Raw genomic sequence first — 16,733 nt, forward strand, 5'->3', positions numbered from 1 at the left:
AGGCCTGGCCTACCCATCTCTGTCTCAACTTAATAGAGTCCTCATCCTTCAAATGTGTCTCCTGCAACATCGCAACATCACAGTCCAGGGATTTCAAATGACTAATGACTTTATATCTCTTTGTTTTATTTGAAACCCCGTTTACATTCCAACTAATCATGTTAATTGTGGCCATCAAAAATTATATTGCGCTTTAGCTTGTTGAAAAGGTTGGATAAAAAGGAAAATACTGAATATATGTTGAAGTTATCAATGGTCTGCACCAACAAGGGGAAATACACACAAAACACATAACAAACCATACAAGAAGTGCCAATAAAAGGGCACACACATAATATAAGGGAGATAGAACCTGTGTCCATCCCCTGTCCGTGAACAAACTGATAAACACAGTTATCCGCACGCAGTGATCAGACCATGTCCTTAATTAAATGCATGATCCGTGCATCCGAAATTATTACTATAGGGGCAGTGCAATACATAACCTCAGAAAACAAAATAATATATATATACCTACATATACACATATATATATATATATATATATATATACATACATACACACAAACCAAAAAAAATGTATTATAATAATAAACAGTATAATGAAAGAGGCTGCCCTTAATGTTCATTGCATACCTTGCACGGGATCTTGCTCAAGTCATCACCCACACTAAATAACTCAGTTGTCATGTCTGCTGTCAACTGTCAACTGTCAGTGAGTGGTGGGCGTGTCATACCTCTATGCTCTGTCCATTATTAACCAAAAATATTAGGAAGCTTGATCTTCAATCCTTTCGCTGCATCCGTGGGGTTATTATAGATGGATGTTTCGCCGTCGATGGTGACTATCAGCCTCGCAGGGTACAGTATACCATTACGGACATCCGCGTCCCACAATTTCTTCTTGATGTCGGTATAACCGGCGCGCTGCTTTTTAATTTCCACGGGTAGATCCTGGAATGCGTGAAGCGGCCTTCCTCCCCATGTCAGCTTCTTTTTCTTCCCCGCGGCTCTCAAGATGTCCTGTCTGTCGTTCCATCTCAGCAGCCGTATAATGTACGGGCGAGGAGGTGCCGATGGGTCTGGTCTGGGTCGGAGAGTCCGATGGTGCCTTTCTACCTCTGGTACCTGGTCAGTGTCCTTTAAATCCAGGATGTATCTCAGAATGCCATTAATCATATTATTCTGGTCACCGGCTTCCTCTCCCTCTTTCAGGCCGACCAATACGATGTTATTTCTCTTGCTCTGCGCTTCCATGTAGGTTAATTTGGTTTTCAAGTAGTCCACGTCTCCCGTCAGGTCTTTCAAAGTTTTGCCGTCTACGGCCATCTGGTCTTCTACCGCTCCGATACGGTTCTCCGCGTTGGATATTCTTTGCAGAATAGCCCGTGTGTCCTTCTTTACTCCGTTGATCGATTCACTGAGCTCATCAAACCTTAGCTGGAATGAATCTTTGATGATAGATACCTCCGCAATTAGGTGCGACGCCCAAGCAGGGGTGTCTTTGTCTGACATAATTTGTTTGGCAGAACGCCAATCGATTTCACGTTTCTTAGACAACAGTCTTGTCTCTGCACGGTTGCCAGGACGTGTCATTCACACATCTAGTGTATTGAAACCTTTTCCTGAAGTTGCGCGGATTTTTCTTTCTTTAGAGGTGAAATAATAACTTAATTGGTCTGTCACTTACGAGAGCGAACTACCGTGCCATACCGCCGTAGTCAAGTGACTTTGATTTGGTCACAAATCTTGAAGATTGGTCGTGATGTATTCTATATTTCTAGTGGTATTACTCTGCCGTTGTTTCAAATAGCTCAGACACTCTGTATAATCACCCAGTAGAAGCCGGCAGTTGAATGAAGGAATTTGCAGACGGAAGCAGAGCTCAATCAAAATATAGGCGTTTTATTGCATAAAAACGCATAATAAACTAAGGCTTGGTTCCAGAGTCGTTCACTATGACAAGATACAACCTGGTAATTCCATAAAGGTGATCAAACAACTTTGAATTATTTCTATTTCTAAATCAGCATTTCTCATCCGGTCTCTGCTGGATTGGTCTGGGTTGCCGTGGCAACCTCTTCTGCGTCTGTTCTGGTTTTCTGTGTGTCTCCGTCGGTCTGTGTGTTCTGTGTGTCCCTTTGTTTTTCAGCGCCCCCTTTTATGAAAGAGCCTGGAGTATCTGCGTGATGTCACAGGAAGTGACATCAAGGAGACGTTTCTTCCAATCAGTGGCTCTCTTAGTTCAATTTGAAAAAAGGGGCTGTCTCTAGCAACCCAACGGCTTCTATTCTTTGTTCCAAATCTCAGAATAGATTTACTGTCCAATTGATTTAATAGTTTTGTCATTCAATTCAAGATTTATATTTTCGAATTGGTGTTCGAAATGAACACAGACATACCATTCTTGACTAGTTTCCCTCTTTATGCTAGACGAGAATCACAGTTTTTATCATTAAGTCCACTCACATATTTTCTAATAATAATGTTTTAACTTGAATCCATATCTATTCTAAACAGTTATTTATTCATACCATTTTAAGTACTGGCAATTTGGTTCAGAAGATGCTTAATTTCAAAACCCTGTGATTCTAATCGTAAACATTTCATATTTAATATCATTGCATTCAGTATAATTAGCACATCATAACAGGAATATTTGCAGTTCAATTTAAGCTAATATTGAGTATAGAAAATACATTTGAAAGTGTACTGATTTTCTGTAATACTGGAACATAGTCCCTCCTTCTGCAGCTGTTTCTCAGGTTGTGTCACAAGAGACCTCAGCAGATAACAGGGACATGTTATCTACCCACTCCATTGTCTCAGCTGTTGGCCAACACTATATGTAAATTGATCTAGGGTGACCACAGCTCAAACCGTCTCTTAACACACATACTATGCTCTCTTGGGAACCAGGTTCCTTAGTCAAAATGAGGTTACAAGTATTTTTGATTGTTAAACCATTAACGAAGGGTTATGTATATAACCCAATTCTATGAGTTATGGTGCGCTCAGCACCTGTCTGCACTGTACTTCACTTCGTGCACGAGCACTGAATAAAAAATTCCACCATGTACCTTTACATCCCAACATCCGTCTGACCACACCCCCTTCCGCTTACCTTCATAAGCAGGTGTGTGGTCACCTACTCGCCTCCTTCCCAAACTTTCACCACAAGGCGAGATCAAGGGCCGCAGCGGCGTCCAGGTGCTGAGCGCACCATAACTCATAGAACTGGGTTATATACATAACCCTTCGTTCTATGTCGTTATGGCTTGCTTAGCACCTGTCTGCAACAGGGGCTGAGCGGGAGCCATAGCCCGACAAATGTACCCCGCTAAGGTCCCCCACAACCAGCAGACCGGGGAGGACCGAGCCCCCCCGACCCTCCCTAATGGAGGATACCCCCCCTATTGGAGGTTCACGGGAGGGCGACGGATCCGACCGTGCGAAGAGGCACTCAAGCAACCCAACGCACAGGGTGAGCCGACCGTGGCTTGACCCCACGACTACACACACGCACAACCCGCATGCCACACGGGAACGAACGAAGGAACACCCTCGTTACTGCCCCCAAAATCACGGGGTCAAGAGCAAACCCAACCCTGTGGCAAGGCCGTAGCAGCGGAGCGCGAAGGAAGACCCAGACCCACTGAAGGGACTGGATCTCCTGAAAAAAGGGGGCCCGGAGAGGTCAATGACGCCAGGCATCAAGACCCCACCAGGTGGTCACTTAGTGACACCGCCCCCCACATCGCCAGCGTATTCGGATAAGGCCCCTCCAAGAGCGGGCCCTTACCCCCCAATAGCACACCGCCTGGCATACTGACCCTGCAGAACAGGCAGTCAGCATGGCCGTAAGCACTCAAAAGGTTAACCAACGGAAGCAGGCAGCGTACCGGGGAAACCAGGCAACAGGCTGTAACCTGAGCCTGGAGAACTGCGGACGAGACAGGCGCCAAAGGAGTCAGCTGAAAACAGCCCTCCCAGCGGAAGGGGCGGATGCTGGCGTTGTTGATCACCATGACGAAGCCTCCATCAAAAAAAAACCCACCCAGAGGGGTCAAGGCAGAGAAGGCTGACATGATTGGCAGACGTCATGAACGTGCAGGGGCACACTCAACCGGACAACCCGGGAGTTGACACTGCTCCAACACACCAGGGAATCAACCACCCTGTCGTTACCATATGCAGTGGTTGTTCCTATAACCCCTCAAGAAAAAGGGGGTTATCCCAGGTCTACGGTATCAACGAAACTTTACTTCGGACCGGGCCCGGCGGCTCGGGAAGCACACAGGGTTACCAGAGGAGGTCTAGAAGACCACCCCAACAGCCCTCTCTCCGCCATGCGTGAGAGAGGTGCGGAGAAGAGAACCAGCCCCTTATGATAGTGCCAGGTACAAAAGAGTACCCAACAAGGGTCTCCATAACGCCTAACCTTGTGACGCCCCCGGGCCGACCCGGCCTTTTTCCCCCTGAAAAAAGCCCAAGTCCCTCAGGGTACCAGAACAGCAGATCTGCATCCCCGGCGGACAAACGGGTTAACTGACCTGGACCAGCGTGACCAGAACCAGTCCCGTGCCCTAACCACGCCGACATGCCTACTCCAGGAGAAGGGGCAGATATGCGTGTTGATCTAAAACATGAAAAGAGGGCGCCACCCAGACGGGCCGGTGTGAACCGCGCTCGGTGGCCCACCCCAAGGGCGTGAGACCCCTCTACCTATGTTCAGATCCATTCCGTTATCATCCCCCAGATATGAACGAGAATCCGTCAAGAACCAGTAACAGGTTCTCGGAAGAGGACAAAAACCTCCATCCCAGTTGCTTTATAAAAACGCCGTTTTAACAACAAGCAACCAAGGCGTACTAGCTACCCGCATGATTCTTAACAGAAACACCCCGAGCTAGCACCATGCATGCGTCGGGACACAACCACATCAATGAATAGGCTATTTAGACCCTTCATTGAATCCCCAAGGCGCCTGGGAGAAACGACAAGAAGGGTGTGGTGCTCCCTATACTCCACACTCTTTTATTTAAAAAGAAGGAAGCACCAACTGACATGCATCCCATTTGACACAGCTGAGGGTAAAAACTGTTCACATTTTTACATCCAGTCACCCCTACCACAGAGGATTTTAGACTGAAATTCCCCAGAGAGCCTTCCCATGTGAGTCATAGAATGAAAAAGCCATGGTAACTTCGAGTCATGTGACCAACCGACTCAAGTTACACATAAATCGAGCGTAGTGGACCCGTAAGTCCTACGCTCTATCCCGACACTTTGACAACAATAGATCGTACGTACAGATCTAACTCACGGAAGTCATCGTCAACAGCAACGTGCGTAGTGACGTGTGCTATGACGGGGGGAAACCCAACACTCAACGCCTGTTAATAGGAGCAGAGTCAGGGCAACCCTCCCCCCCCCCCCCCCCCTCCCTGCCAAGTCGCCTAACGGCTTGGCCCTGACTGGCCTGATAGGAGATGAGTAAAACCCCCCTGACCAATCAGAAGAGGGAAGGAGGGGTTTATTCGGTACCCCCTCACAAGCCCTTCCCCTCTGCACACAACAACAACTTTAGCATATGATACCTTTGGTAGAATGCTAATGAAATACAATGCACGCTACCCACAGATTCAAGATTCAAGATTCAAGATTCAAGAGTTTTAATTGTCACGGCATACAGGTATACAATGAAATGCGGCTGGTCTTGCCCGCGACGATGTGCAATACAGTGGTACAACATATAATAGAATCCAATGAAAATACAGTGGTACAACATATTAATAGAATCCAATAAAACAGTGCAATAAACAGGTACATGGTGTGCCATCTCGGTATCTGTACATTAGTATTTACAGAGCATATAGGACATGCTAGTTAGCTTTAGTAGTGCAATACACTGTTCCTGATGTTATACTACTTTAAGTGGCCTTTCCTCTGGCCATAAGTGTGCGTGTGTGCGGCATGAGTGTTAAAGTGGCTGCTAGTGTGTGAGCGTGCTCAGCGTGCGTGTCGTGTATGTACTTGTGTGTGGATAGTTCAGTTTCTGTGTCTCTCAATGTTCATTGTTCAAGGCTCTGATGGCCTGGGGGAAGAAGCTTAGCCTAAGCCTCTCCGTCTTAGTCTCTAGAATTCGCAGGCGTCTGCCTGACCTCAGCAGCTGGAACAGGCTGTTATTGGGGTGGTGGGGGTCTTTCATTATCCTGCAGGCTCTGGATTTGCACCTCTTGTTGTATAGAGCCTGCAGGGGAGGTAGCGCAATACCCGTGGTACGCTCGGCTGAGCGCACCACACTCTGTAGGGCCTTCTTGTCCTGTGCCGTGCTGTTCCCATACCAGGCAGTGATGTTTCCGGTCAAGATGCTCTCTACAGCTCCTGAGTAGAAGGACTGGAGTATCTTCCCCGATACTCTGAACTTCCTTAACTGTCTCAGGTGGTAGAGGCGCTGCTTCGCTTTCTTTACTACTGTGCCTATGTGTGTTGACCATGTCAGGTCCTCTGAGATGTGGACCCCCAGGTACTTGAAGCTGCTCACCCTGTCCACGGTAGCCCCGTTAATCTTCAGTGGTGTGTGTGTCTCCCGCTGTCCTCTCCTATAATCCACGATCAGCTCCTTGGTTTTACCAATGTTCAGGAGCAGGCTGTTGTCCTGGCACCAACGTTCCAGTACCTCAACCTCCTCCCGGTAGGCCTTCTCGTCGTTGTCCGAGATCAGCCCCACCACCACCGTGTCGTCGGCGAACTTCACAATGGAGTTGGAGCTGAACTTGGCCACACAGTCGTGTGTGTAGAGTGAGTACAGCAGGGGGCTTAGAACACAGCCCTGGGGGGACCCGATGCAGATAACTGTGAACAGGGTTTACAACAAAACCAAGTCGCGTGTGTGTGTGAATCCTACACCTGCATCCATGTTGTACATAGAAAAACACTGATAGAGAGAGCGAAACGGCTGGGCCGTGGTACGTGTTCATACAAGCATTACTGCAACTAACACAACAGTGTTGTAGCTCAACATTACTTGTGTAAGCAACAGACCATACAACTAGCCTCTACCTGCATGTGGAGTCTCAGGCCGAGGTAGAAAACCTTTCTATAACCGAGTGTAGGCTGCAGACCTTGCTTAAGCTCATAACACGAACGTAACCCTCCTATCAATGCATACTAGTGAAGATACACACTTTGCAACCTCATCATATGTTTGGTGAAGAAACACACAGTTTGTTAACAAAAAATACAGTCCCCCTTTAGAGGGGACTTTTTATTTCTGAACAAAAGTATATGAGAGGGCCGGGGAGGGGTAAACAGAGGGGACCGCAAGGGAAAAAAGTCACTGGGTCTAGCGGCGCCTGCCGCCTCGAGCCGCTCGGGATTTGCTACCCCAGGGAGCCCCGGCGGGACGGTAGACAATCGGCGGCTGGTCACGACGATCCCTACCGTCTCCTCCAGGCGCAGATGGGCCGGCTGCAGCGGCGGCGCCCTCTCTCCTCCTGGCCTTCTTCGAAGGGCCAGCAGTGGCGGTGGTAGCAGCAGCAGCCACGGCGGAGGAAGCTCGACGACGTGGCAGCCGTCTGACTCCACCGGCGATGTCGGGGGGGGGAAATGAGGTTGGAGCACGGAGCGCTCCTCCTGCATTTCTCTGCACGTTGAGGTCATCAACTGCAGGGCCTTCCCGAACAGTCCAGCATCGGAGTGGGGTGCCGTCAGAAGTGGAATCCTCTTCTTCTCCGGCACATGGGCCTGCTCCAGCCAAAGGTGGCGCTGGGTTAGAGTTGCCAGGGCGCGCACTTTCCCAGCGGCTATGGCCTGCGGCTGAGTCAGATGCAGGATAGCTCCTGCCGACTGGGTGAGCTGGTCATGTTGTACATCACTCAGCTCCATGCCGCCCGTCAATATCCCGGACATGAATCTTGCCAGCTGCGCGATGTTAGACGCGGCAGCCAGAGATTATGTTCCAGCGATAAATGACTGGTCGCTCCAGTAAGCCAACCGCCTCGCCGATTTCCCTTGAGGAACCGGCTTGCGTAACGGCTCCCACACCACCTCCGGACAGAGGAGCGCGGCCATCGGCCTATCAAGCCGTGGCACGCCCTCTCTCATACCTTCGACCAAACCCGCCACCCGCGTAACTTGTACGTAGGCGGGGGTGAGGCCAATGATGTGGGACACCACCTGGCCCCGACGAACATAGGCCCCCATTGAGGGGAAAAATGGGTAGACAACGTCCACCCCTCTCACCGGGCGACGCTGCCAGAGATTACCTATTAGATCATCAGGGACAGGAACAGGCAGTGGCTGCGGCAGCGGCACGCCGTTTGCGACTGCCGCCACCGCCATAAGCTCGGGAAACAAAGCCCGCAGTTCCCCCTGCAGACTTTCCTCCACCGAGCCCGCATCCCTCACATACAGCAGGCTTCTACTGGTCAAGGAGCCACACTCCGATGTGGCTGATAGTAGGGCATCCTGCCGACGAGTCAGAGGTTCTTCTCCAACATCTTCAAACAAGGCGCCCAAAGGAGACATTTCACCCCCCTCCAGTGTTACCTGGACGGGCGGGATACATGTCTCCACCGGGCCTTCAAATAAGAACCCGTCCGCCTCTACCATGTAATCCTCTGTTTCCATCGGGCAGGTAGAGACCGACGCATCCTCACTGGGCTCCAGCAACTCACCAAACCCAGGCCGTTCGCGTCTGCAAGCCACCATCTTGCGACGGGAGCGAGCAGACGCAAAAAGTTTGCGTCTCAAATCCTCGGGAACCAAAGGAACCGGCCGCTCAACAGCGGACAATTCCCCGGAAGCAGAGGAACCAGAGCCAGGACCAGGCCATCGCAGAGGCGACGGCACCGGTGCACCAGCTCCTTGGAGAGGCAAACTACCCATCGGACGCCTACCGGGCGTGGCTGCCAACCACGAGAGAGGCAACAGCCCTGCACCAGGACGCACGACGGAGGCGGAAATGGAGAACCGCTGGTGGAGAGTGGCTCTGCGACTCTCCGAAGTAGACATTATGACTTAGATTTTTTATCGAATATTTATGAGAAAAGAAAAAAATAAGCACAATGTAAACACGTCTCAACTTTCTTCAGCTAACAACCTCGTCAAGTGGGGATCTACCGAAGGCACTTCCTTGTGGTGAAAGTGAAGAAGGAGGCGAGTAGGTGACCACACACCTGCTTATGAAGGTAAGCGGAAGGGGGTGTGGTCAGACGGATGTTGGGATGTAAAGGTACATGGTGGAATTTTTTATTCAGTGCTCGTGCACGAAGTGAAGTACAGTGCAGATAGGTGCTGAGCAAGCCATAACGACATAGAACCATTGATTGTTAAAGACTGGAAATATAAAGCATTCATATTCCACACCATTCCAGTAGTACTTACTAAATATATGACTATGATTATTTGCAGAGTTCCTCTGACACCTGGTAAAACCACTCCTATCCTTACAACCTTTCAGGGACAATTCTCAACACGTTTTATGAGTTAAATTTAGCATAATATACCACACTAGTAGTATAGGCTATGGGAGAATATATATCGCTGCTGTAGAGTCTTGTATCTACAATTTTGGTAATTTTCATATTTCCTCTTGAATTGAACCGTTGACACGGTTCTCTATGTTGTAAAGACCACGGAACCCACTCATAGCCCTGTGTACGACTTAAAAAATGCATGCATGTCAATCTGAAAACCAGGTTGTTTTCTGTTCGTGGACCCTGGTGGAGATACAAGGTTCTCACCTGACAGCAGCATACATACTGTTTTGTTGGCAGTTTCATTACGAAACTATTAGTGCAAATATACTTTGTATAGTGGCCCCAATGGGAATTGACCCCACACACTTGACAGTATTAGTGCCATGCTTTACCTACAGTATTGCACTACACAGGGCTACAGTGTAGTAGCTATGGGGGTAGCTTTTCTACAGTGGTGGTTGATTGAAATATTTTGCACATTCCTCATGATTAGTCTGAAAAACACTGGCCAAGTTCATTTAAATCTGCATTTGTTATGCATCGATATGTGCTCTATTTACATAATGGCACCGCAGGGCATTCCTTATGACACAGTGAATGCATTAACACAACATTTATTTTAAATTCATGGTTCATGCAACGACACTTGCAGTTTAAGTGCCTAATTAATGCAAAGAAAAACATGCCTTACTGTTTATCTGTGAGATAAAGAGTCTTTGTTCTGTAGGCTTCCAGCTGAACCTGTGAAAAACACCACAGACAACTCTGCTGAGATGCTGGATTCAGAAAATGGTAAGCTTGACCCATGTTAATATAGTATACACACCTAATGCAGGCTATGTCATGCTCCTGGTGCAAGCATGAAAGGAGGGCACACTCATAGCCTCTATGCTAAAATTATGTATTTCATTTCCAACGTTTCGACACTAAACTAGCTTACCGTCTTCCCCAGAGTCAGACAAGAAGATAGATACCAATTTCCTCTCTGTGTTCAGTAGAAAGCTATCCGACTGCAAGCTAGCCTGGCTTAGCACAATTGAATGGAACCACATATGGACCAGCTAGCCTAGCTGTTGGCCAAAAACACCTCTCCCGGAGTTTTAAGCTTGGCTAGTGATCCGTATCCACTTCCATTAATTTGTGCTAAGCTAGGCTAGCTTGAAATAAGTGTGCTGTACAGTATGTGGTGTGGCAGGATTTCTGGAGGAGGCAGGTCTGAATGGACAAGGCGTCTCTACGGTTTCTATCTTGAATAAACTACTCAAGGACGGTCATTGAAGACATGACATGAATGAGGATCAGATTTTTTTGTCTGTACAAAACAGACTTAATCATTTGGGCACAAAGGGAACACATACATGAATGAAGGGACTCCTTTCCTATTTCTCTGCATGCCCTTGAAAAGAGCAACATGTATTTGTTGCTCTTTATAGCCACGTTCTCTCATTACACACTTGTCTCTCATCTACATTTCTAGTAAAATCAGCAGGGTTTATACACATACGTTTCAACTGGCAGAACTGACTATAGGCCAGACCATTTTTAGGTGATGTCACTGGGATGTAAAATCTAGGGTTGCTCAGTAGACAATGAAAGGGGACCAGATTTCACATCCCAGTGACATCAACGATTGGAGGGCTCTCCCTCTCTGATTCCTAGTCTCAGGGGAGTGTGATGCATGTTCACAAATATTGACTGATGTCCTGATGCACAGGAAGAACACCTGTGAATTCTTAAAATGGGTGACGTAGTTTTATCATTACTATGACCTTCCTCAGGGTGTTTTATCATTACTAAGACCTTCCTCTGGGTGTTTTATCTGGGTTATCATCATTTTATCATTGGTAGTCTGGCTTGCTCCAAATTTCAGTGACAAAGACACAGTTTGATCATTACTATGACCTTCAGGGTGTTTTATTTCTACACTAACCTTGTCTTTTTAGACCCACATCGCCATCAACAGGAGCAGTTAAAGCCGGAACATGTCAACATTATGGGAAATGTGCTTACCGTCTTCTCCAGAGAAGATAGATACCAATTAATTTCCTCTACTATATGCGTTCAGAGTCTTGTCTGACCCTGGGGAAGACGGTAAACGCATTTCCCATAATGTTGTTCCTTTAAGGCCAATAATAATCTATACCTGCAGTGATACTCTTATTGATTTACACCCAGTTGCCAATTCCAATATATTTCCCACAGCAATGACCCCCTCCTACATTGCCTGAAAATGTAGTCTGCATGGCATGGCCAACATGGAGGGATGTGCTTTAATATACTATTTATTGAGTGCCGACCGTTAATTGTCCCAATGGTACTGTAAGCATTTTGTGATCACTTTGCTCACGACTTGGTTCTATGGGCTAAACATGTGTGTGGTGTTAGGCTGTAATTGGTGTGAGTCGCGGCTTCAATACCGACCGTGTGGGAAAGGTTATCAGATGTCACTAGTGGATAGGAGTGTGCTGTGTGTGTGTGTGTGTGTGTGTGTGTGTGTGTGTGTGTGTGTGTGTGTGTGTGTGTGTGTGTGTGTGTGTGTGTGTGTGTGTGTGTGTGTGTGTGTGTGTGTGTGTGTGTGTGTGTGTGTGTGTGTGTGTGTGTGTGTGTGTGTGTGTGTGTGTGTGTGTGTGTGTGTGTGTGTGTGCGTGCGTGCGTGCGTGCGTGCGTGCGAGAATCTATGTGTATGGCTGTGTGAGTGCTTTCACCAAAGTGTCTGTTTTCCTGCCTGTCTCCGTGCCTGTGTTTACCTCAGACAGCTGTGTGTGTGTGTGTGTGTGTGTGTGTGTGTGTGTGTGTGTGTGTGTGTGTGTGTGTGTGTGTGTGTGTGTGTGTGTGTGTGTGTGTGTGTGTGTGTGTGTGTGTGTGTGTGTGTGTGTGTGTGTGTGTGTGTGTGTGCCCATGCCCATCAGCAGTAGACTCCAAAGAAGATAGATGAGGGGTGTGATGGCATTACTCACCCGACAAATAGCAGGTCAGGCAGGACTGGGTGCCCACCTCTCTGTCTGTCTGCCTGGCTGATGATTTCAGCACATGGCACATTCGTGTGACACAATCCATCACCTCTTAAAGGGGAACAATCTTTGAAAATGGATGTTATTTAGTAGATACTACAACATGTTAGAAAAAAGCCTGCACTGTACTACTCTGCCTGTGCATTCACAGAGAACACGCTTTAAAACCTTGTGGGCAGGTTCAGTACCAGTACCTCAAAACCTACTCTAGTGAGGCCTTTAACCTCAAACTGGAGAGCCTGGACTGGTCAGATGAGCTCAATGGTACACTGGTTGAAGAAACATGGCTTGGCTTCAAAACCAAATTTTCAACAATACTAAACAACATGTCCCCCCTAAGAACCACCAGGGTAAAAAATCGCGCTGAGCCGTGGATGCACACTGAGATACTGACCGCTATGAAAGCCAGAGACAAAAAATGCTCTGAGTTTCATAAAAGTCAGTCAAAGCTTACCATAAGCACGAGCAGTGAACTCCAATCCCACGTGACTGAACTCAAACTAGAAAGAAACAGACTAAGAAATGACGTAAACTCCATGATCAAAACTGCTAAAAAAAAATTAATCAATGACAAAACTGAGGAAAACAAAAATAAACCATGTGAACTTTGGAAATTACTCAATAATCAACTAGGCTGCAGTAAAAAAAACTTAAAACCAGGTTCTCAAACATAAACATAAAGACGGACAACACGCTCATCACAGACAAGCTGGATGTAGCCAATTACTTAAACACTTTCTTCACAAACATAGCCACAACACTGGTAAACAAACTACCCTCCCACTCAGGGCAGTATGGGGTAGAACACATAGTAGCATACTACAAGAACCTAGGCGTCCACAAAGACGACTTCAAACTGGAAATGGTAACTACAGATGAGGTACTAAAAAAACTGAGCGCCCTCCAACCGAACAAGGCCACTGGCCATGACAACATCCCCTCCAAATTCCTCAGAGACTCAGCAGCCGCCATCACCCCAGTCATCACACACATAATAAACCTCTCCATAAAACAGGGACACGTCCCCAAGGACTTCAAAACTGTGAGAGTAACACCCCTGCACAAAAAGGGCAGCAAATTAGACCCAGGCAACTACCGCCCTGTTTCTATCCTTACATCCATCTCGAAAGTCATGGAAGAAATTGTATACGAACGAACAGGTCGAAAAGTACCTCGCGGAAAAAAATCTAATCTACGAATTCCAATCTGGCTTCAGAACATCCCACTCCACTGACACATGCCTTCTCTATTTGAACCACCACATCAAACAAGAGGTGGACGCGGTCAAATACTGCGGCATGGTCATGCTGGACCTACAAAAGGCCTTCGACAATGTCAATCACACCATTCTGATTGACAAGCTAAAAGCAATTGGTTTTGATAGTCTATCAGTGAGCTGGATACAATCCTACCTGGAGGGGAGAGAACAGATGGTGGAGGTAAATGGTACCCTATCCCCCCCCCCCTCCCAGTGAGCTGTGGTGTTCCACAAGGAAGCATACTAGGACCGCTACTGTTCCTAATTTATGCAAATGACATGTTGTCAGCTTGTGACTGCAACTTGTTCCTGTTTGCGGACGACTCAGCCCTGCTGGTCTCTGACAAGAACAAGTTACAGGTTGAAAAAACTCTCAGCTCGGAACTAGGCAAAATCTGCATATGGCTTGCCGACAACAAACTATCATTACACATGGGCAAAACAGAGTCCATTCTCTTCGGTTCAAATAACAAACTCAGCAAGACCGACGGCTTCTCAGTTACAGTGGGTGACAATATTGTCACAAGGAAAGATGAAATTACCTACCTGGGTTGCATCCTAGAGGCTAATCTTTCCTGTGACAAAATGGCATCCAATGTAATAAAAAAAGTCAACCAACGAACTCGATTCTTGTACCGGATCTCCTCTCTGGTAAGCAAGAATACCCTGAAGACTCTGGCAGGAGCACTCATTCAAGGGTACTATGACTATGCTTGCACCTCATGGTACCAAAGCACCTCAAAGGCACTAAAAACCAAATTACAAACATCTCAAAACAAACTAGTCAGTCAGACCCACCTCACCCCTGCCCACTTTGACAACCTAGGATGGCTTAGAGTAGACGACAGAGTACAGCAACTTGCAATGGGCCTGGTCTACAAGATACACTACACGACCAAGGTACCCATGTACATGTCAAAATACTTCCCAAAGGTCAGTGAATACCACGGTCACAACACCAGAGGGAGCTCCACAAATCATGTTAAACCCAGATTCGGCTCAAACAAGGGACTAAACACGTTTCGCAATTATGCCACATCAATGTGGAACGCCCTACCCAAAGCTGTAAAGGAATGTGAATCACTACCCACTTTCAAAAACACTCTCAAAGAACACCTACGGGAGACTGCAATTCGAAACTGGCCACTACAAATGTCCTAACCCAGTTGTACAGTAAATGACCAAGTATGGCTTTGTCAGTATTCCAATGTACAGTGTACAGTGTCCCCCACCCACCCACCCCCTACCCACCCCCCCCCCCCCCCCCCACCTCCAATGTACAAAATGGGGGACCCTGATGTAAACAAGATGAAAGTCTTTCTCTGGTCTGCATCCCCTTAACAATTGTATGTATTGAGCTGTACTGTACTGTACCCATTCTGCAATCTGTTAATAAACTTTTCAATCAATCAATCAAAACCAGTACCATTTTCTGGAAGAGGAAATGCTTGTAAGCATTGGACAGGTATAAGAACAGGCAGAGGGCTATGTGGTTGGAGTACACAGGCTATAACAACAGGCAGAGGGCTATGTGGTTGGAGTACACAGGCTATAACAACAGGCAGAGGGCTATGTGGTTGGAGTACACAGGCTATAACAACAGGCAGAGGGCTATGTGGTTGGAGTACACAGGTATAACAACAGGCAGAGGGCTATGTGGTTGGAGTACACAGGCTATAACAACAGGCAGAGGGCTATGTGGTTGGAGTACACAGGTATAACAACAGGCAGAGGGCTATGTGGTTGGAGTACACAGGCTATAACAACAGGCAGAGGGCTATGTGGTTGGAGTACACAGGTATAACAACAGGCAGAGGGCTATGTGGTTGGAGTACACAGGCTATATCAGACAAGCGGTGAGGGCTATGTGGTTGGAGTACACAGGCTACATCAGACAAGCGGTGTTCTAGTCAATTTGACCGATTCGCTTTTTCAGAAGTCATGACGGCCAGTGCTGTGCAGGGTTGAGTGAGAGTAGCAATGGTGATATTGATCACAGTATTTTGTCAGTTTGAGGCAGGAAATGCACATAGAGAGTAACTGCAATATGTATCAAGTTGTGACCGTGCAGTAAAACAAGCCCTGCTGCACTGATGCCCTAACCTCCCTTTGGTGGTAAGAGAGAGAGAGAGAGAGAGAGAGAGAGAGAGAGAGAGAGAGAGAGAGAGAGAGAGAGAGAGAGAGAGAGAGAGAGAGAGAGAGAGAGAGAGAGAGAGAGAGAGAGAGAGAGAGAGAGAGAGAGAGAGAGAGAGAGAGAGAGAGAGAGAGAGAGAGAGAGAGGAGAGAGAGAGAGAGAGAGAGAGAGAGAGAGAGAGAGAGAGAGAGAGAGAGAGAGAGAGAGAGAGAGAGAGAGAGAGGGGTAAAGTGACAGACAGAGCAGGAAAAGACACCCCAAAAGATTCCGGCAAGCACCAAGCCAGCATCTAATATTACCCCCTCCAGGATTTCTCCTTGCATGATGCCCCTGTTCCAGAATGATAGAGTCTACGATGGTATTATGGATTTACCCTGAGCGCAAAAGACTTCTAGTCTTACAGTAGCGATAACTCTGGTAAACAAAACCAGAAAAACAAAAAAAACGTATGGTAAACAGAAAATTATTTGTTACATGATTTACACCAAACATGACATATGTTTGCCTTACAATAGCAAGGGGGCCCGTGAAGTTTTGAGTCATCTGGCCTCATGGTGGCGCTATTCTCATAAAACATGAAGTACTCCTCAGCGGCCTGGAGTAAGGGCGAGGTCAAAAGGTAGATTGAGAATGTGGGCCGTTCAGGGATATACCTGCTGTTGTCTAGCTGAATGCAGGCCCGGACTGGCCATCGGGAGCACCGGGAGTTTTCCCGGTGGCCTGGCGTGCACAGATAAAAAAAGAAAAATTATATAAAAAAAAAAAAAAAAAAAAATTGCCAGGCCATTGTTTCTAGTTGTGGCGGCGGCGCGGCGCGATAGTTAGATAACCTAGGTGGGTGGGGA

The 16,733-nt window shown here is 47.4% G+C and overlaps 1 protein-coding gene across 1 annotated transcript in view; it reads left to right on the forward strand.

Annotated features, from left to right (window-relative positions):
• The window catches only part of kif5ab (kinesin family member 5A, b), a gene marked incomplete at both ends in the record, with an annotated part of 362,394 nt that overhangs the window by 330,784 nt on the left and 14,877 nt on the right, over positions 1 to 16,733 (forward strand). Inside the window, 1 exon segment of the mRNA XM_084315723.1 lies at positions 10,213 to 10,277. Coding sequence (XP_084171849.1) covers positions 10,213 to 10,277 — 65 coding nt within the window.

Source organism: Notolepis coatsorum, assembly GCF_963971535.1.
Source record: "Notolepis coatsorum genome assembly, chromosome: 6".
Classification (NCBI taxonomy): Eukaryota; Metazoa; Chordata; class Actinopteri; order Aulopiformes; family Paralepididae; genus Notolepis; species Notolepis coatsorum.